Source organism: Falco naumanni, chromosome 12 (genome assembly GCF_017639655.2).
Source record: "Falco naumanni isolate bFalNau1 chromosome 12, bFalNau1.pat, whole genome shotgun sequence".
Lineage (NCBI taxonomy): Eukaryota > Metazoa > Chordata > Aves > Falconiformes > Falconidae > Falco > Falco naumanni.
In genome coordinates, this window is record NC_054065.1 from 7,599,109 (window position 1) to 7,620,495 (window position 21,387).

At 44.0% G+C, this 21,387-nt stretch overlaps 1 protein-coding gene across 1 annotated transcript in view; it reads left to right on the forward strand.

The window, feature by feature from the left end:
* Positions 1 to 290: 290 nt before the first annotated feature.
* ISM1 (isthmin 1) overlaps positions 291 to 21,387 on the forward strand; it is a 41,611-nt gene continuing 20,514 nt past the window's right edge. The window contains exon 1 of the mRNA XM_040612264.1: positions 291 to 468. Within this exon, the coding sequence (XP_040468198.1) occupies positions 340 to 468 (129 nt within the window). The 5' untranslated portion in view covers positions 291 to 339. The remainder of the gene's footprint in view (positions 469 to 21,387) is intronic.

Genomic DNA, 21,387 nt, shown 5'->3' on the forward strand with positions numbered 1-21,387 from the left:
CTACCTGCCGCCCCCCCGCCGCAGCCGGGCAGCGCCGGGACTCTCGCCGCCGCCGCGGCGTCCCGCCCCGACGTGGCTCCGCCGTGGTGTGGCGGCCCCCGCTGCTGCTGCTGCTGCTGCCGCCGCTGCCCCGCGCCCGCCGCCCGCCCCGCCGACGCCGAGAGCGGCGCGGTCCCCGCCGCCCGTCCCGCGGCTGCCGCAGCCGGCCCTGGGGCCGGGGCCGCCCCGGCGGCGGCGGCGGCGGCCCCGGCGGCGGCGGCCGCCGCGGCTCCTCCTCCTCCTCCGCCTCCTCCACGGCCGCCGCCGCCGCGGGGCCCTAAAGCCGCCCGGCTCAAGAGGATGGTGCGGCTGGCGGCCGAGCTGCTGCTGCTGCTGGGGCTGCTCCTGCTCACCTTGCACATCACCGTGCTGCGCGGCGGCGGCGAGCCCCACGCCCCCACGGGCGCCGGCAACCACAGCCAGCGGCAGGTGAGTGCCGCCCCGCCCCCCCCGCCCGCGCGCGACCAGCGGCCGCTCCCTCGCGCGCGGCCGACGGGCGCTCTCCGCCCGCGTTCCCCCCCTCCCCGGGCCGGCGCGGCGGGCGGGGGCGGCCGGGCACGGGCACCGGCAGCGGGGGGACGGGGCCGGCCGCGCTGCCGGGAGCCGGCGCCCCGCACCTGCCGCCGGCCCCGAGGCACCATCGGGCGCCGCCGCCGGGGTTCCCCCGCTCGCGGGGTTCCCTGCGCGCGGGGGCGGCCCTGCCCCCCGCTGAGGGGCCGCGCTGGGAGGCGCCGCGCGCAGGTGGCGGCCGCCATCGGCCCTGGTCCCGCTCGCACCTGGCGGCGCGGCCCGGGCACCGGCGGGCGGAGCGGTGTCGGGGCGCGGGGGAGCCGAACGCCTGGCTTGCCGGGGAAAGGGCCGGGAGGTGGGGACACGCGCTCCTGAAACAGCCCGGAACCGTGGGGTGGTAGGTGCTTGTGGCCCGGCCAGGCCGTTCCAGTGCCGTGAAACCATCAGGGAATTCTCTCCGGCAGAGGTAAAGGACTTTCTTGTTCCGCTGCCTTATTTTCGCAGGTGTTTCTCTCTCGTTCAGTATCACATCTCGCCATTAGTGTAAAATGGCTGGAGACAGTGGTAACAGCTGCAGGATCATCAGAATCCCCAGGCAAGGGTTGTGAATCTCAGGGCAGCCGCATGTGCCCTGACCAACCTGTTTCCCCGTAGCCAAGTATTAAAGAAAAATCAACCACCAGATCTTGCAAAGAACTGACAGAAAGTGTGTAATTATTATCGCCGTAAATTTATGTATACCCCTTTACTGTCTCAGAAAGACCCCGTAGCACCTGCAGAGCACCCTTCTGTAAAGCGTGAGGAAAAATAAGCAGAGCGCAGGCTGTGAGGATCGCTGTCGGCCCGGGATCCCCAGCCGGTGGCCCACAAAGTGAAACCACCGGCTGCAGGAGGGGTCCCGGATCCGCAGGCTCCACAGCCCGGGCACAGACTGGAATCGGGTCCTCTTAACTCGGAAAACCTCCTGTTGAACTTGGTGGGAGTCCTGCTTGGCAGTGCTCGGCCGCGCGCTTTGGGTAAGGCCCCGTGATGCTGTCTGTCTTTGAGCTGCAGTTTTATCACTGGCTTGACATTCCAGGATGTTTTCTTTAATATCTTCAAGATTTCTGGTAATAATGTTTTATAAATGATGCTTTCTTTCCTCATGGGCACTTGAAATGCCTTTAAAAATGATGTTCCTTGGAAAAGTAAATTTGGAGAGGTTTTTTATGAGGTGTTTGCTATCATTAGAATAACCCTGAATTTGCCTTTTCCTGACAGGCTTATAACATAATGAGGGAAACATCTGGGCAAGTGGGAACTCTGGGTGATGCCATTTCCCAGAGGCACTCTTTTTAGAGGACTCTTGTAAGGTTAGGGTGAAACAAGAGGAAAATCATCTTCAGATAATTATCTCAGAGCATTATCATTGTACTTGGCTGTCTGGTGAAAATCTGTTGATTGTTGACTTCAAGAATTTTTTTCTGTCCGGTGTTTTTTTTGCAGATAACTTAATAAAACTTTGTGCCTTTAAGCATCATGATAGCTTTAGCAGTTCGTGTTTTCATCGTGTTTTGCCATTTGTAGAATTGAAGTTTTTATATACTTCCCAACTGAATTGATTCTGCAGTTATGTATTTGACAGAGTGTGTCTGTACAAGACATTATGGGAGGAAAGTATATTGATTAGAGCAATCAGTTAAACAGATGGAAGTCTATCAGTTTTTTGGTTTTATAACTTTCATGGATTCTATTGCTAGCTGGAAAATACTGTAACCTGCTTTAGAAAATTGTACTCTGGCAGGCAGATGCTTCCATTCAGAGCATCACAATATAGATCATGATTGCAAGTTTGCACTCCAGATTTTGGCATTTCTTGGGCTGTTATCGTGTCACATACTGAAGTGAAATGCAAAATCCTAGTGCATTGCATTCCCAGGTAAAGAATCAATGTGGAAAGCAAAACTGCACAAACCGAGATTTGCTGGTATAAGCAAATAGAAATCTCTCGTGTTGCTATCACTTATGCTGAAAAAAAACCAAACTTTTTTTTTTTTTTTTTTTTTTTCCCCCTCTTTTGGTAGGGCTATGGAGAGAAAAGATTGAGAAGTGATTAGGTCAGTGTTTCATCTGATGAAATTTCATTTGACAAAGTATATCACACACATTGTGGCAAATCCAGGACAGAGTAATCTTTGCAGCATCTGTTTGTAGATGTATTTTGACAAGGCAAATTTGTATAAAAAAACCCTGCCTACTATGAAATGCAGGGTATGGTATTTTAGGACTTAGGTGGTCTGTTTGCACAAATGAAGTAATCAGAATTTGGTCTTGTGTGACTGAAAGAAAATCTGAAGTGTTAGTCTTAGTTAAAACAAAATCCAAACCCCCAAAACTTAGCACATCCTTGAGCCTTTTTACATAAAACGATCCAGGAGGAATCCTTAGGGGTCTTAAAATATTGTTGGAGACTTAAACAGTCTAAAATAGTGACTTGTATTTTATTTGAAGTCTGATTAAGGGAGGAAGAGCTTCTCTTTCTCCCACCCCTTGGTCCTTCAAATGGAGGAAGGATTTGGGATGATAGGTTTTGATTTCTTTTGGTCTTTCAGTATGTTAACCCTGCAATTAGTAAGGCTGATAGATGGAGAAAAATCCAGAAAAAGCTTCAGTCCTCAAACAAGTTATTTCTTCCTCCCTCTTAAGTTTACTTTTGGTGTGCTTCCCCGTACTGTGCACGTCGCTAGAGTTCCCAGATGTCTGTGATTGTGTTGTGCCGCTGTGACTGGCAGTAGTGGAGCAGCAGTGAGGGGAAAATCCTGAGGTACTTGGCTGGTCCTCTTCGGGATGGGTGAAATACAGGCACAACTTCCTTGGTTCACTGCTGCAGAAATAGGCACTGGACCACTGCATTGCTGCAGCTTCATGCTGCTGTTACGACTGGTTTGCAGTAGTGTAAACTTAACGCAAAGTGGGAAATCCAGGTTGGAGTTGTAAAATACCTCGCAGTTTTGAGTTATAGGAGGGAATTGGTCGTTTGTTTCTCAATCGGATTTTATTCCCTTTTTCCATCCCCTAAAAAAAAAAAAAAAAAAAGGAGACTTGAGGAGGGGGAAGATTTTGTTTTGTTCTGGTGAGAACTTTATTAGTATAATTTAATTAACATCCAGAAACTATTGTGGAGTATACTTAGGAAAAAAAGTTTGCTTCTGAATAAAAGCCGATGAAGCTATACTCAGAGATGGAAAAGTGCTCCTTGGGTACGTTTTTGTCATTTTACATAGTTCTAAAATGAAGGGAAGGCTTGAACATAAATTTTGAAAGATGTTTATAATACTTTACGATGCTCTAAAATCTGTGCTTTGATTCCGAGAGAAAATATTTCATCAAGAAGTTTATTCCCATCACTTCTAATTTTTCCATAGCAGGCCTTGCACACCAAGAAAAACAGTGCTCCGACACCAAGAAAAATGACCTTGTAAAATGTAGTAACAGAGCCACCAACAATATATGCCATAGCACATGAAGTCAGATTCTCCACTGCGGTACTCGCAGCAGTATTACATTAGCATGAAACTCAGTAGTTGTGCGTAGAGCTGGAGCCATATAAGAGAACGTAATTCGAAAAGAAGCACAATGCTGTAAACAGCTTTTTACTTTTAATCTCCTTGCTCCTGTCCTTGCCCCCCTCCTCAATAAGCATGCAAGCAATTAGAGTGTGTCAGAAATGTTCTCTGAGCCCTAGCAGAAGAAACACATTCTGCTTATAAACAGTTGCACAAGAGTTGCTCTCCAAGCCGCGTGAGGAGCCCTTTACAGGGCTCAGCTCTGAACTTTCTCCTAAGGCCCACAGCTCAACACGAGGAGCAGTTTTGAAACAGTGTGCTGTCTGTTACCTTTGCTGGGGTGCTTTTCAGCATTTTTAAGGTTTGTGTTTTCCTGCTGCCCCTTATACTGAATTCAAGCAAGTTGCAAAATGATCTCCAGGCTGATAACAGTGGCATGTATCGGCTTTCTGGCTTTCTGAGTTTAAGTAGGACGCAAGCTGTTTACTTTGGGAGAGTTTTAGACTGAGTTTTTTTAGAGCTTATTTGAGCTCTGGAGCTCTACATTTGGTTAGTTCTAATAGGAACCGATCGTATAAATAATCTTTGAAAAACTGTTGGTTCAACGTTTTGTGTTCATGTTTTCCAGACTGTCCTTAGCCTGTGTAAGACACCACTAAGTAGATGTACATCTTATGTTTAATACAAGCACTAAATCCTTCTCTGCCTTAAGAGCAGTTTATACATTATACAAATAACTTTCAGAGCAGGTGGCTTCTGACTGAAGCAGGCTGATTCTCTGAAAACCAAAATCTCTTTTGGTGCACTTGTTACTCATCACAGAGGATGTTGTTTCGTGCTTTTTGACAGTGATGGTAAAACCTTCCTGTTCTTAGCAGGCTTTGCTGTATAGATTCTTAGCTAAAGCTCACCCTTACCATTAGCATATGTTCTTCCAGTTATGCACTGAGCTTTATGAATGACTTAGACCATGTGCAGTTCATTCTCTCATCTCCCAGGGGAGAGAATTATGTATGCTCTTTAGTGGTTTTGCTAGTGGGCTGTGGCTTGTTCCAGGATCTAGAGGGAAGGAAGGGTGATTAGCTTTACGTGTGCTGCTGCTGTGTGCATGGAAGCAAGGGATAAATGGGAAACGAGGGTGAAGGACTGAGACTGTTGCTCTGGGTGGAGGACCGTTTGCTGTTGTCCACAGCTCCCAGGAGGCATTCTTCCACCTTCCAAACCTGGCTCCAGGAAAACTCCAGAAAGCATTAGTTAAGCTTTTCTTTTACCTATCACTTAATTTCCTAGCAAACTGAAGCATCCCCAGTGGAAAAGAACAACCACACCTTCAGGGTAGGATGCGGCAAGCTTTTTTGTATCGAGGACTACTGCAGTAATTTAGAACAGGAATCCAGGAGTGCTGTATTTGGTTACGGCTGCAAGGAGGTACGGTATGTACTGCATGGCAGGTACGAATGTAACTTCCTGCATTAGATCTGACCAAGATGTTTGGATGAGACATATTTTGTTGAACTTCTTTTCAGCTCAACAGCTAACAATTACAGTACTGCTCATCTTGAATCACCACTGATAAATACCTGGCATTAAATCCCAGGCTTCCTCTCAATTTTGTCTCTGTAACTATTGCTTGGAATATCATTTTCCTAGTGCTTTATACAGAAGAGTCTGTTGGAGTTCTTTATTTCTGTTTTGAGCAAGATTTAGGATCATTTCCCAGCTCTTTATAGTATTGGGGTATTTGTATGAAAAAACAGAGTGTATGTAGTTCTACATTTATTCTCGGCCATCATGGTGTCTTTATGTCCATTCCCATACAGAATGGACATAAACCACAGTGACTATGACGGGACAGGAGTCCCACAGATATTCCTGGTTTTGGCTTTCTCTTCTGCCAGTCCATCCTTACCTGTGCTCTGGGGCTGTGTGTTGGGGGAGAGTGGTTAAAGGGAAGCCTGCTAACATGGGGTTCTGAGCCCTGTGGCGGTATGCTGGCTGACTCATGGCACTGAAAGGAGTGGTAGGTTTGAGTCTGGCTCCTGGGAAGCTGTAATGGTCACCCTTGGTGACAATGAGAGTAGAGAGAAAAGGCATGGGTGTACACAGAGGTTTTGGAAGGGGCTGGCTTGGTATTTTTCATGTTGGTTCATCTAACTTGGACAATCAGCACTAGTTCTGGAGTAGCTTTTATTTTGTAGTCTTCACTGATTGTGTAGAGAAGTTTTTTTCTCACAGGAAGAACACAGCTGGTCCATCACAGCACAACGGCTCTGCTACTCACCTTTCGCTGTTACCCAGCACCAAAACCTCTCCTTCGCCCCTCCACCTTCACTTGTCAGCCCTTAGGTTTTGTCCTGTTGCCCTGCCCTGTCCTTACTGCTAGCTGTCCACAAAAATAGGAGGCCTAGAGCTGAAGCTCTGCTGTTGATCTTTGTGACCCCAACAATTTCATCATCATTTTACTGTCTGGAGCTGGTCACTGTGTATACTCCCTTGTGATTTTTAACATACATGTTATGACCTGGTAATAGGTAACCAAGCCCTAGTGCCTAAAGCTTCAGCGTACTAAGCTTTTCGACACCTTGCTCTGCTGTGGCATTCGTTTGCTGGGGAGACATCTGTTTAACCAATCCAGGTTATGTTAAATGTCGACCTGGAACCATGTTTTGAATTCAACAGTTGTCCTTTTGTCTCTACTCGTATCTCCTACATCTGTATATTGATAATCAATGCTTATTGTTCCAAAATGAGGGAAAACATCTTCAAAGAAAACAAGGAACAATGGAAGAATTATTAAGTGAAAATGCCGGCTGTGTTGTGTCACAGCTTCTGAAAACTACAGCAAGTGAAGTGCAAAAGACGGTAGGATTGGTAATGATGCAGGCTATGTTATCTTTGCCTGCTGAGCTCATACATACATATACCAGTCATGTTTGAAAATCCTTCTAAAATATCATATGACAGAGACAGACATGACTCCTGAAAACCCAGTCATCAGTATGTATTCCAGCGGCGAGGAAAGATTCGTTTGAAAGTCGCTTTGATTTTTAGGATGCACAGATTTGTAGATATTCATGCTTCAGAATGTATCTTTTTTTTTTTTTTCCTTCACTACGTAAGTGTGCAGAATGCAAGTAATGATAGGAAATTATTTTGCCATACTTTTTTTACATTTACATTCTTCCAAGTGATAATTTTTAAAATATCTTGCAATGCACTCAACTTCAAATATACATGCAGATAGTTTAGATGTTTCCTTACACAAACATTGACTAAAAAATGGAAGCAATGTAGTTTTTCTTTGTGCTTATATCCTGAAAGTGTAGCAATAGACAAGATAGAGCAGCTCTGGCAGGTTTAACTGTGGGAGTCTGTTGCTTTATGCTCTTCTGTATGCCTGCCAGTCTTCCTTGCAAACAGATGTGGTAGCACCCAGTTGTGCCTCACTTGTTCTGTTCGCAGTGGTATTTTAGTGCTTGTTTGGCCTTTTTGTTACGATTCTTATCTTGTTGTCTGCTTTAAGACTATGTTACCGAGAAGCTCTTTGAATTGACTGAATAATGCTCTCCATAAAAGATGACTTGTTTAAAGCATTATTTTTCAGTGGTAGCAGAGCTAGGTCACTGATGCATATTTTTATTTTTTACATCTCAACGCAAGCTCCTTGAGGTTGAGATTCCATTGTTGTAGTGTTGCTTGTGTACAGTGTGTAGCGTAATAGGTCTCCCGGCCTGAATGGAGGCTGTAAGCAGTGGCACAAATGAATAATGAGGTGGTAACTTAGAGCAGAAAAATACAAAGTGCTTTAGTAAGTTGCAAAAGGAAGCATTAAATGATACAGTGGTTACTGTTGCACTTTAATGCCATTGTGCCTGCAGGATACCGATTTTACAAGTTTTGAAGGCAGAAAATGCCAGGCTAAATTCGTAGTCCAAAGCACAGAGACAAATAACATTTCCAAGAAATAGTGAGCTCATTGATACATCAGTAAGAGCAGAATGTTTCCAGTGTTGGTATTTCCATGTACTTTTGATTTGAAATACCAGAAAAAGAAAGAAAACAAAGTAAAATGTAACTTATTATTGTAATAAGTAATGGCTTGCCACAGCGGTCAGTTGTGTGGCAGTATAATACTTGGTCAGAGGAGCTGGTGTGGGCGGTACTGGTAAGCAGTTCCTTTATCCTTTTGCCCTTGTTTTTCAGTGCTTCGAGAACTCATGGCAGTGGGTCGTATTTTTTTTATTCCTCCCTTTTAGCAGTCAGCAGGGTGAAAGCAGGCCTGGAGTTGTTCACCTCTAAGCTCTTGTAGACTGATGGCTATCTGGGTGCTTTTAATGTTACGGAGGTGCTCACAAATGTGAGAGAGGAAAATCTGAGATGAAATCTTTCTCTCACTACTCTTGGTGGAGTCAGTCCATGTTGAAAGGCAGGAGATGTTCAAACTATACCTTGGCTTTTATGCCTCCATGCTAGACCTGCATTCTCAGCGTGTTTAAATTGACCTTGCTCTACTGACTTTCACAAAGCAAGACGAGCCAATGACTTATGTCAACTGCAGACCCCACTGAAGCTCATCTTGGATTTGAATCTTTCACAGCCCAGTTTTTCTACTGATTTGAACTGATATGCATATAAATACATAATCTGAGCTTCCATCTATGAAGACAAACTGGACTTTGGCATGTGGCTTTCTGCAGGTTGCATGAATTCATTTCCATCCATTGTGTTTCATTGTTAGTTTCATACATGCTGAAAAATCCTGGACTGTTTTGTTCCACAGTAGCTCTTCTTCCTCGGGAAGATCAAAATTTCCTCTTTGCTTGCATGGCTGTTGAGATCAGTACTTGTGACAATACCGTTGTGAGTATAGTGGAAGTATCTGTAAAAACCACCCAAATAATGTGCCCCATCTTTTTCTGCCACTGTTTACAGGACTGCTCTAAAAAAAAGTGGATTCCTCCCCTTCTAAGGAACAGTTTACTGAGTCAGTGTTGTCCGTGGGTCAGGGTTTGACTTCCAGGAAGCTTCCTTCAGGTGTCTTGCCTTTGCATTCCCATTGAGTTGGGCATTCGGGTGTTGAACAATAGAACACTGTCATTGGAACCACTTGTCTTGTACATGCCCAGGAAGTCTGAGTAGGAGATGAGGTCCTTGCGCGGGAAGAACTGTGCTGTGGGATGCAATGGAGAGAGGAGGTGACTGACAATAGAACATAATGTAACTCAAAGAGTGGTGAAAAGGACCTAGCAATGAGACAGCTGTTTTTTGAAGCTAGTGCTTCAAATGCATTAGTTGCGTAGCTTTGGTACTTTCTTGCCGTAGAAGTAATGCAGCAGCAGCAGATTTTACCGTGAGGAGGCCATAATTACTCTGCTGGAAGCAGCTGCTGAAGATTACTATAGGTGTAACAAAACAAGAATTTGCTTGGTTTTATCTGCCACATTTGTCAGTACAGGGTTTTAAAATCAATATGGACTCGAGCCAGATAGAACACTAGTAATCAGATATGTACTACTTAGTGTCTGTTTGCACCAGTTACCCAAAGAAACAAAAAGGTTTAATAGCTTAAAAAGTTGAAAACAAAAACTCCTCGCAATATTGGCATATCATGTATTAAAAAGTAAAAATGGTAGCTAACTAGTGTGGATTCTGTAACACCCTGGTATATTGACTTGCATCATATAAGTTGCTCATATGCTATATAATTTCATAGCAGGAAATTATTTAGCCTCTATTTAGCAACACAACAACAACAAAACTGTCCCTGTCTTTAATGTCTGCAGACACGACTCCCTCTGAAAGTGTCTCTTGAAATTACCTCAGTAATCAGATGGGAGTTGTTTCAGACGCAGTGTATATATTGGCATTTTGTGCGACTGATTTTAAGGCTCTCTGGACTCAAGAAGTCTGTAAAGGTTCACTGCACAGAGCAGGCTATAACAAAGCAGTTAATGATTCTTGTGACATGAATGCTGCCATTTCAGTTTATTTGAATGACACTGGCATTCTGTCTTAAATATATGGCTTTTTATTAGTGGGGTGGTTTTTTGGTTTTGTGGTGGTGGTGTTTTTTTTAAAACCAACTAGGTATTAGGCATGGGTATGCATCTTAGCTAAACTATAACCTAGCCAGCCCATGCCTTTTGCCCTGCAGAGTGCCCAGAGTTTTTCAAAACACGTAACCACAGTGATATTTTTATAAAGGAATGTTCACCTCATGGGATTTTTTAAGGTGTTCTATTTTTTTTTTCCAACTTACAGCTTCACTTTATTGTACATGATGTCCAATAAAAAAGATATATGTCTGTGACTGGACTTTGAAAAAGGGCCATGGTGCCTATTCCATTTAAAGGGAATGAAGTCAAGCAGTAAATTTGCTGGTCGCCCTTTTCATATTGACTGTATCTCGGCCAGCAGTTGGTCTTTGATGTTGTAACAATAGAGCAAAGGCAGAGGAGGAGGAGGATTAGGACCTCCATAATATAAAAACAAGCCTGCATTCATCGTGATTTTTATAGAGCGCAGTCCCTGTCTATTGGGCGTTTGCGGTATAGACTCAATGGTCTGCAGAAGACTGCAGCAATCTTAACATTTGCAGGTGGTTTACAATTCATCTGTCATAACTACTACCATCTCTTCTTAATCAAGAGTTTGTTTAGGTGTTCAGCATTTAACTTTTTCTATCTTCTTATTCCTTCCTACAATAGGAAAACAGATGTATGTCAGGATCAAGCTTCTGGAGTATCATTTTCCTTTATAGAGGTTGACTGTCGTGTTATTTATGAAAGGCTTGCTGCAGCTGGCCAGTAGAGTATCTATTCCTCATCTTGTGCTTTAGAGTCCAAGCTTTTATTAGGAAAGAATAGAGGGGTCGATATGTATATGTCTAACATTTGTGAAAATATATATCAAAAGGGAACCTAGGGCAGCCACACTATGCCTGTGTCTTCAGGCGTACTGGAACAATAGTGCCAAAGGTTTCAAATGAACTGCTTAGCTGGATAGAGTCCTGGAGCTTTTGATATGCATTTAAATGGTAGTAGCGCTAGCTCTTGATCAAAACACACAGAAGAAAAAGGGTTGCCTGTTTCATGAAAATGTGTAAGGTACCAGTTTGCACTAAGTGCTGGTGGAACTAGGTAAATGTTGAATTATGCTTGTTAAAATGTTGAAAAAGAGCTTGGAAGGAGCTGAATAATCTGTAATGCACTGGTGTAGCCATGTGTGTAACATAGCAGATGTGAAAGGCAGGGTGAATGGAGCATTCCCAGGGACATGAAGATGGCAGCAGCAATGAGCCTGCTGCAAGTGGATCAGTATCAGAAGCCCAAAGGCAGTTCTTAGGAAACCATCTGGGGATGCACCAGGTGGAATTGCTTTACTGCAGCCAATTCCGGTGGCTTTTGCTTGAGGCATGATCCTGAAGTGTCCTGACAAAGCAGAACACCTGGAAGCTTCTCTACCAGACTGCAAGGACACCTGACCCAAAGAAGGGCAGGAGGGGGCAGAAAGATGCCAATCTGTAAGTGCATTTGACAGTTCAGGATTTGATTTAGGGTTGGATCCTGTGCCTTCTAGGTGTTCGAATTAGACCTGTGAGTCCAAACTCACGGACAAGTTACCACTTGCCAGCTGAGCTGCAGTAGCTCCTTAAATGTCTTATCCTGCCTTCATTCCACAATAAAATATGAGGTGGTTTTATATTTATCAGTAAGTCAGTGCTGAGCAAACAAACCCTGCCCAAGGCTCTCACCAGGGTGACTGCATTCTGTCCTTGGACAGAGCGCTCCACGGTATCAGCAGTCGCCAAACACACAGCTCTTCAGTGAAGAATCTGTTCTTTTATTTAACATCTACCACGATGGCCTTTAACAAGGCAACATCTGGTGCAGAAAATGCACACATGCTATTTCTGTGCTCTGCTGTATGTCTCCTTCATCGGGCCCAGATACAGCGATGTCTTAGCTGTCTGTGCTTTCCCCAGTATGCCAGCTGATGAAAGGAAACTATGTGAGGCTTAGCGGTATAAGGTGGGAGTTGCGGCTGGTTAGAGGCATCACCTAGTGTTTGAAAGAGTTTGCCCCTGAGGCAGCAATAGCTCTGAAAAAGCTGCTGAAATCCTTAGTGGTACTGAATTTGATTCCTGCTCTTCTTTGATCTAGCATTCACAGCTTTTCGAGTAATGTAAATCAGAGGTGCCTTTCTCACCTACCCATCCCTCTTTCTTCTTCTCCTGTCTCTCTCCTAAGAGGATCGTTTTCTTGTGTTCTTAAGAATATCACTATGGCAGTCTTAACATTAAAATAAAATGAGCTGATTATTTGCGTAACGTCAAGTAAGAGCAAGATTAATACCACCTCTCTGATTATTTATTTTTCTTTATCCTATTTAAGTCTTCCCACAATAAAGCACAAGAGGAGCTTGCAGCTGAAATCGTGTGTTTGCACACATATGGACTAAGAGCTGTATATGCCAGTTACCCAATACGCACTGCTGCCATTGATAAAAGGAGCCACAATTACATTGCAGTCCAGTTATAAACCCCATAATACTCCTGTGACAGTTGTTGCAGTTTACTTGTAAGAGGCGTATGAGGAGAAAAGAGGGATATTTATCTCTTTAGCACTGTTAAGTAGCTGGAAGTGAGTTCTGTGCCACAGCCTACCAGGAAATGCTCTTCCAACCTGCTCTGCGGTGTGCCTGCTGTGTACGCTTTGGAATCTCTCTGTACAGAAGCAGCTCTCCCTCCATGGGATCTGGCGTATCAACTAGGGTCCCATCTCTGTTCCTCAACAGAGGACATCAGGATATCTCAAACCTGAACTGCTTGTCTTTCCTCTTCTACCTTGCTGCTGCGTCTGGCAGCTGGGGCTAATCTAAAGATGCATTTGGCCTGCTCCATACAGTTTATTGTCAGTGGCGTCTGGGTGGCTTCAGGCACATGCTAAGATTATAACAAGTTTGAAAAATAAAACCATTTATCCTAAAAATAGCTCAGAACTAACTAGTGATCATGGGGTGGAGGGGAGACAGAAATGAAGATATTTTCTTTTCACGTAAGTGTCAGATTGAAAAGCATCTGCCTTGTTCAGTGCCTGTATGGTATTCATTTCCTGTCTGCAGTCGATTGGAATGCCCCCCGAGTCGTTTGAAATTGAAAATCGAGTCATGCTTCTTTAATCAGCTCTAGGAAATACCCCCCCTCCCTTACTGTTCTGAGAAAATTTATATATACATGCATAGAATTCATAATACAAAAAGCCCACACTGCTCTCCAGGGCAAATCCTTTCTCTCTCCCCCCTCTTAAACAGAGAAGGGTCTTCACGCTGTCTTGTCACGGTGTACTGCGCCATCTACTCGCTTCCTCTTCTTCCTGGTAATGTCACTGGAGGGAGGCCTTTCTCTTGTGTATCTGCTTCCTCTTGTTCTGTCATTAGGGCACTTCACGGAGATGTAGAGAGAGGGCATAATGTCCACTGCCGATGTCTTCATACACAGCTAAGGCTGCTCTTGCACTCTGTGTCCAGATGCCATTTATGCTAACGACTTCCAGTTGCTCGTGTGTCAGTCTCCAAAGTTTTCTAAATGTCGAGGGTAAAACCATACACTCGGGCTTGAAAGAATACCGCACTGCAGGAGCAGAGGTGCGTGTCCTGAGGCAGCCGCTCAGCTTTCCGCTGCTGTTTTGCTGTAAACTCCTGGGTGTAGTAACAACCCCTTACCAGAGAGTGTTGTGAGGGATGGAGTTGGTGCGTAGATACTGAATGTAAACAAACACTGCCTTTCCTCTGCCTTCACCCTCAAACCTCCATCAAAAGAAAAACCAGTGTTGGTGGGGAAAGCAGCTAAGGGAGGGTGGAGTAAATTAACTTGCAGTAATTCGATGGTGTGTATGTTTTGAGTATCAAGACTCAAGTGATTTGCCTTTTTTCAGGCGCAGAAGTAGTATTGCCAGAAGCACAGGAAACATCATGTTTTTGGAATATAACACTTGTCTGCTTTCTTGCTTTCCCGTTATTAGCTTTTGCTTATGTGATGAAGTCATCATGTAACTTTTAGTCCACAGGGACTAAACACTTTCTAGTCTCTAAAAACATCTGCCAGCTAACGCAGCCAGAGCCCTAGATGCTTTTGAAAGCATAGGGTGGATATGCAGTGGCATATGAGAGGGAGACACAGAGGCTGGGAATAGCTGTTTCTTGGAAACTGACAGCTGAAGGCAACTTTGGAAATTGAAAAGGTTTCAAGTAAGGTTACTCTTCTGGCTGAGGCGAGACGAAAACTTCGTTTATTAAAGTCGGCTCACCTAGTGAAATCCTAGCCGTAGTGATTTAGTGGAATAAACTTGCAAAAGGACCTAGTTTAAAACCCATGAAAATCATTTCAGATGTAAGTTTGTTCTCTTTCATTTACACTGACTTTGTGTGTGCTGGCCTGCAAAGCCTGACCAAAAATTTGTGTGTACAAAAAGTATTACTATTCTGGATTTCCTTTACTTTTGCGGTTTTGATTGCAGTTTAAGGCAGGTTTTCCCATTCTCTTGGAACTTGAGGTGTAAATTGTGATGCAGATTTCAAATGATGGGTGAGATTAGACTCATTCAGTTAAATTTAGCCATGGTATAAATGGATTCTATTTAAAGCTTTATTATACTACTGATTTTATGCAGGTATTTAATAAAGCCTAAAAAGAATTGGAACTTTCCAAGAATTTGCATTTTGGCACCACAAGTTACTGGAGTGGAATAGTTGGGCTGGGCTACTTGTCGGTTGTACCTCTGCCTGTTCAGCCACTGGATCAACGTGTCCTGTGCGGAGAGCTCCAGCTGGGCAGTGATTACAGGGAAGGCCTTCTGAGTCATGAAGAACAACTGAATGCTTACCACCAGCTTGGGCAACTGAAAATATCTGTGCACTGCGAGCAAAACTTGGCAGTGAACATCTGTCAAAGCCCTGCCCAGTTTTAATTCTGTGTGCTTGACTGACCCATGGGTGGCTGAGTATCTGCAGAAGAACAAAGCACCAGTGTATACTATGCTAGAAAATTTGCTAAGGGCCTCTGTTTTTCCAGCAGACATTGAGCTTTAATCACCGCCAAGTCCTTTTTATTATCAAAGTGTTTATGCAAACTGGCAGTTCTTCACCTCCAAGCTGAACCATACTGTTTGTGTTTTCCAGCTGAAGAAAAACATGAAATACAAGCAAACAACAGAGCATAAAACATAGCTGCGCTGTGAAATGTGCGTCCACAACATGTAGCAAAAGGTGGCCGGGTCCGAGTATGATACGGTCGGTTTTCTCCTTAAGTTCTGTCTGCCAGAGCAGTTCAGATGTGGACCTGCTGTTTACTAACAGCACGGAAGAGACGGGGAGCTTGGGGAGGGCAACTCCCAGGCAGAGACTGAAAGAAGGATGGACCCAAAGCGTGATGACTGCAGGCAAATAAACAGGCTCAATAGGGGAGGAATGGCGGTAGCGCTGCTCTGGCACTCAGGATGGTTCAGACGGTTCAACAAGGCCACAGCCTTTTCCTCCTCTGTGGAGGGTCCTGTCGTAGTGCTGGCCATGTGCCTTGAAAGAGTAGTTTGGGAATTACTAGCCTTAGGTATGAAGGGGACCTCAGCACTACTGCCCTAGGATCTCTGCAGTTGTAACTTAAGTCCTGGTTATGTGTTCAGTTCTCAAGATGTTCTGTGTAACTAACAGGGCTGGAAAATTTTAGCGTAAAAAAAGATCCAACATCTGTAATGAACTTGGGTGATCTAATTCCTCAAACTCAAAAGCTGTGGTTCTGAGACAAATGTGCCCAAATGCTTTGAGATTCTGCTTCTGCTGTGTGCAGCTTCTGTGAGCTATTTCAGCACTCAGCAGAAACTGAGCTGGGGGGCTGGGTATATACTTGGGCATCCGAAGCACCTCACCGCCTAACTGTGCTGCCACTGGCACCTGACATATGGGAGACCCTCTGCTCCAGCAGTGACTGCGGATCGATGTGGCTACTCTGAACTTCTGCTGTCCTAATTGCGACAGTATTTGCAACTCCATCCTATTCTCCGCAGAAACAAAATCACTTTGAGAGCTGTATGGCCCCTGAAGCTAACGTGTCCCGCAGCAGTACCCTGTGGGGTGGCTGGGCTGGCTTTGCATAGCCACTTAGTCACATATGCAGATGTACTGCAAGTTAGAAGGAGCTGAATACAATGTCATTTTACTAATTTTGCTGGACTAAATAGAGAATTATTTAAAAATAGACCCTGATAAACAGAATTTTTTTATTTTTTTTATTACCCACTGTAATTAGCGATTCAGCTTCTATTTACACAGTGTTTAAGGGAGATGCTATATTTTGGAGCTCTTCGTGAAAGCAATTGTGTACATGTGAGCCAATGTAGTCTATTTATAAAGGATTTACAAACAGTGATTATCTAAAACGTGCTATTAGATATTGCAACAATTAATTTGTGCAGCTTTCTAAAGATAAGTAAGGCCTTTCACTTCATTGATACATGTGAACGTGAGGGACAAGCACATTTCAAGAAAAAACGGAGTGTCTCAGTAGCTGAGTGGTTGACAGGACACCCCTCTGGTCTGATTTCTTGTGGCGACAGGAACAGTCAGTGACTCCTTAGAGTGAACCAGAGCTGTGGGGCTCGGTACCACCACATGCTTTCAGCTACTCACACAGAAATTAAGTATGAGCACAAGCGATTTGCCTGTTAAATGAGAAAGCCAAGACAGAGCTAAGAACAGAACAAAGGTCTTCTGACTGCCTGGACTGTGTGTGGCATTAATCATAAAAGACATTTTTCTCCTTGTATCTCTGATAATGCTTTTCAGCTGTCAACCTCACCGTCTGCTTATCTAACGCTGTCCTCATACCTCTTCCTGCTAGGTCCTGTGCTGCTTATACTCATGACAGACAAAAAAATAAATAAAGCCTGGGAATTAGATCACCCAAGTTCATTACAGATCTTGGATCTGCAGAGGTGAAAGTCTCATGTAGTATCCCGGTGTGTTACTCAGCCTCCCCAGACCGGTTAATTTTAAAGTGATCATTTAGCACTAACCTGGAAACACATGACAGCCTTCGAAATCAAAACAATCTGTTTAGGCAGGTGGGAAATGAAAACAGTCCTAATGGCTATAATGGTTTTCTGTGAAGGCCCCAGGCCTCATTTTGTCTCTGATAGCAATATAATCTTTTATAGCGTCTGTGAAGTTTCCTAATAAATAAATGTTCCTTGTTCCTGGTGGTTGAAGATGCTGTACAGGTGCATCATGAAAGTGCATTGACAGACTGTTGGTTTTCAATTCAAGACCTCTTGTCAAGATCATTTTACAAGATATTTCAAAGGAATATACAAGAAATAAAAAAGCAATGTAGCTGTGGCAGGTATTTAGTAATAGATTCCCTTGCTGTCTGGGAGCTGTTAGGGATATAAGTTGCATCAGTTTTCCCAAATTCTTTCAACTCCATAATTAGCAGTGCTTGCAAATGTGGCCTTAGTTTGGCAAGTGGAGAGGGAATGAAGAAAGGTAAGAAATATGAAAGACAGAGAAAGAGCAGCTGCTCCAGAATGTTTTCTGTAGCTCCAGTCATTCCTCGCTTATTCTCTGTCTTGGTTGTTTTTCCAGAACTGGAAATGGGATTAAAATAAGGAAGAGAGGAGGGAGATGGATTCCTCACTTGCTAAAAAAATGCAAAGAAATTCCCTTTTTCCATAGTTTGGTATTTTTACAAGTTCCCATTTCTGTTTGACCTCTTTGTGGGGAAGAGAAACTCTACGTGTCCCTGGAGCTGATGTCTAACCTGACAGAGGGAGAAACAAAATAGGAAGGAAATGGATGGAGTTAAAATACCCATTTGAGTATTGAGAAGTTAAGCTGCAGTATGAGGTAGGAATTTTTTCCTGCATGCAGGGCTGTCTCTTGGTGCCTTAAACCCTGCGGTGGTGCAGGTCCCGCCCGGATCACCAACATTTAAAGTTAGCCTCACCAAATCGCTGTGGATTGCTCTTCTTCCCTGGTTTATAGATGGACGCAAAGCCATTGGTATGTACTGTTGCTCTCCCTGTTTTGGTGATGGGTGTGGCGAGGTGTGTTGCTCTGTAATGCAAACAGAATGGCAGAGTCTCTAGGGTTTATTTTGTTGCCTGACAAGGCACTCACAGCTATGAATAATGTGTTCCTGCCCTGATAGACTGTCCACACTTAGAAGACCCAGAAATCCTAAGCTGGTTTTGTATTGGGAACTTCTATAAATATCTGATCCCATGGGGCAGCAGAAGTGTAGCTGACAGCAGGTGTGAGTAACCCCTTAAAATCATCTTGATGGGTAGTTGAAAAGTTGTGAATAATGTTGTTAAATGAAGGAAGAAAAATATTTTACCTTAAAATATTTAGAGCAGATGCATCATTTGAGTAAGAAACCAATGTGCCTGAATTAGAAATGTTGTAACTTCAAAGAAACTGAGTCAGTAGTTCAGAATGAAGTGACACAGCTTTTAAAGGAAGACAAGCAACACTGCTTTCCCAGAAGCAATTGGGAATACAAATTGTGTACACCTAAAGCTAAACAGTGCGAAGTATAAACATATGAAATAACATAAAAATAAGAAAAGAAGAATATTTCCCCCCTGCAAAAAAAAAAGAAATTCAATTTCATCTGTTAGCTTTGGAACACAAACCCTGTTTTCTTTGGAAAGGGTGCTGCCATTGCAGTACAGACCCTTCTTCCTGCTAGATTGGCCTGGGAAGAGGCTTTGCCTGAGTTAATGCAGTAGAACAGAGTGAGCCCATATTCTTTTCACATGCAGTTTGAGCTCACTTTTTCTGATGGCAGCCTCTTTTACCTTTTTACCAGAAATATACATTTCTAATAATACTCATGGTACTATGAGCAGGTAACTAAATGATCATGCCCGTTGAGCATTTCTGTTTGCTTGTGTGGCAGTGTGACATGGCAGCCCCAAGGAGGCACAGCATGGGCTTTTCCTAGGGTGAAAGGGACTGCCAGAGTTAACACCGCTTTTAGGCAGAGGACACACGCTTTAACCTGTGTCGTTCCTGCCAGGCATTAGTCAACCCTGCTCTTAAAGACAAACTCCACGTTACCCCCTCCGAAGTCTGCTCTCGAGCTTGGCTGTCGCTGCCATTAGAAATGTGTACCTAGTGTTAAACCGCTAAACCCAGCTCTCCGGATCACGTCCGCCCTGCGCAAGCAGAGTGGTCCATGCCCTTCCTCGCTGCAGCAGCCTTTGGCGTAGGGCAGTTGTCATGTCTCCTCTCAATTTTCGTTTTTAACGTTAAACAACCCCAACTCATTCAGCCTGTAATTAATGACAGTCCCTGCCCCAAGCAGCTTGGTAGTGGGCCTGATCAGCCTGATGTCATTACTTCACCATGACAATTTTCTAACTAACTCCATGTGATATTCCATCTGTCTGACACTATTAAAAACTTTTTATATAGCCCTTATTATTGTAGTTGCTGAGCTCCCCACAAACATCACAGTGAGGAAGGGAAGTGCTGTTATCCCCACCAAGGCACAGACAGACCATGACCTGCCAAGATCACACAGGGAGTCTTATCAGAGAATTAAATGTAGGTCTCTAAAGTCCTTGGCCAGCTCTAGCTATATGGTACGTTAATGTGGAGAATCAGGATGCTCCTGAAGTGGCAAGCAGATAGGGAAGGTATGAAATTGTATGTGAGAATTTTATTATTTTTTAATAAAATCTCACTTTACTTTTAATAAAGGTAAGATTATAGGCATGAGACCCCAGAAAAAAGTAGTTAAGTACCACATTTTTTTTTTTGGTTCCTGTCTGAAGTAATTCAATAACAGCACAATTAAACCTTGTTGTTACTCAGACCTAACTGAGAAGCCATTTAATCCTCATACCCCAAGAAGTTTGCAGCTAAATTCTGTTTGATAAGTGTGAAGTTTAAGCATTAGCATATGGGTAAGGAACCTAAAAGTTAGCTAAGTGGCCCTCGGTTTTGTTTCCCAGAGCCTGCCGCTGTGTGATTTGCTTTCTGCTTTATATCACATAAGGGCTGTGTTAATGGGTGGCCTGCCGAAGGCAACCGAACGGCCTACCTGGCCTTCAGCAAAGAGGAGCATTCTTGGTTTAGCCTTCCAGCGATACAGGCTGTCAGGAGCGCATACGCACGTGCACTAATTCAGAATGAACTTCTTGTGTCTGTGCTCTAGTTAGACATCTGACAGTACCCTTTTGGCACTACCAACATGTACCCATTCTGATCATGAAAACACCAAGACAACAGTAATTCTGCTAAATCTGATTTTGCTCTTTGCAAGTACAGTGCAGCGAGAAGGGGAGAGGAGAACCACGTTACTTTTTGCTTGAGACAATTTCACTTAGTCCCAGATTAACTCTTAAATCTTGGTTTATTTAACTCACTGAGTATTTTCCTGTAAAGTGTACAGATTATATTGTAAAATCTCTTCAAGGGTCAATTTAGAACCTTCTAAGCAAATAAACACGAAATAAAAGAAAAGGCATTGGAACTGTTATCTGTCTGAGCGCTCAACAAAAGGTATGTTAGCTTAATTTGAGCCAGGGGAGCTGGATGGAGATTGCATTTAACCAGAAATGCTGGCAAAAATATGCTTCAGTAGAGCCAGAACCACATGTGGCCATTCCACTTTAATTGTGCTTGTTTTAAAAGATAGGTCTTTAACATTTACCCTCTCCATGCTTGCTGTCTCTTTATGAACTGAAAATAAAAGCTCCCCAGGCAGTCATACTAAGACCTCAAGCCTAAAATTTTTCAGCTGAGTCAAAAGCAAAACCTGTGCTGAATCTGCCCCATGCATTTTTTGTAGCCATAAGAAGACTGGACTTCTCTGCTGGTTTTTTTTTTCCCCAAGTCCCCAGGCCAGTGCTAACCCAGGCAGCCAGTGTTTTGATACTAAATGTATCTCCTTGGTGAGGTCAAAGGCAGTGGCAGCAGCGCTACTGGTTCGAAGGCAGCTTGCTGTAATATACTACAAAACCCGAAAGTACGCTCAACAATAACAAAAGCATTAACTGCTGACCCACAGCTCGGTGAAATTCAATCCCACCATTAGGCAAACATGAAAATGAGATCCCGGAGGAAGGAAGGTTCAGATGTTCAAGACCAGAGAAATTGGGTGAGGAGCACAGGAAACAAGATGGAAGTTGTTGCAGACTGGGGGGAGAGAGGCTGCCAGTTCAGCAGTAGGATCTTTTAATACCGTACATTTCAACATGCACTCAGCAGTTAGTGGTTTTGCTCCGCTTTG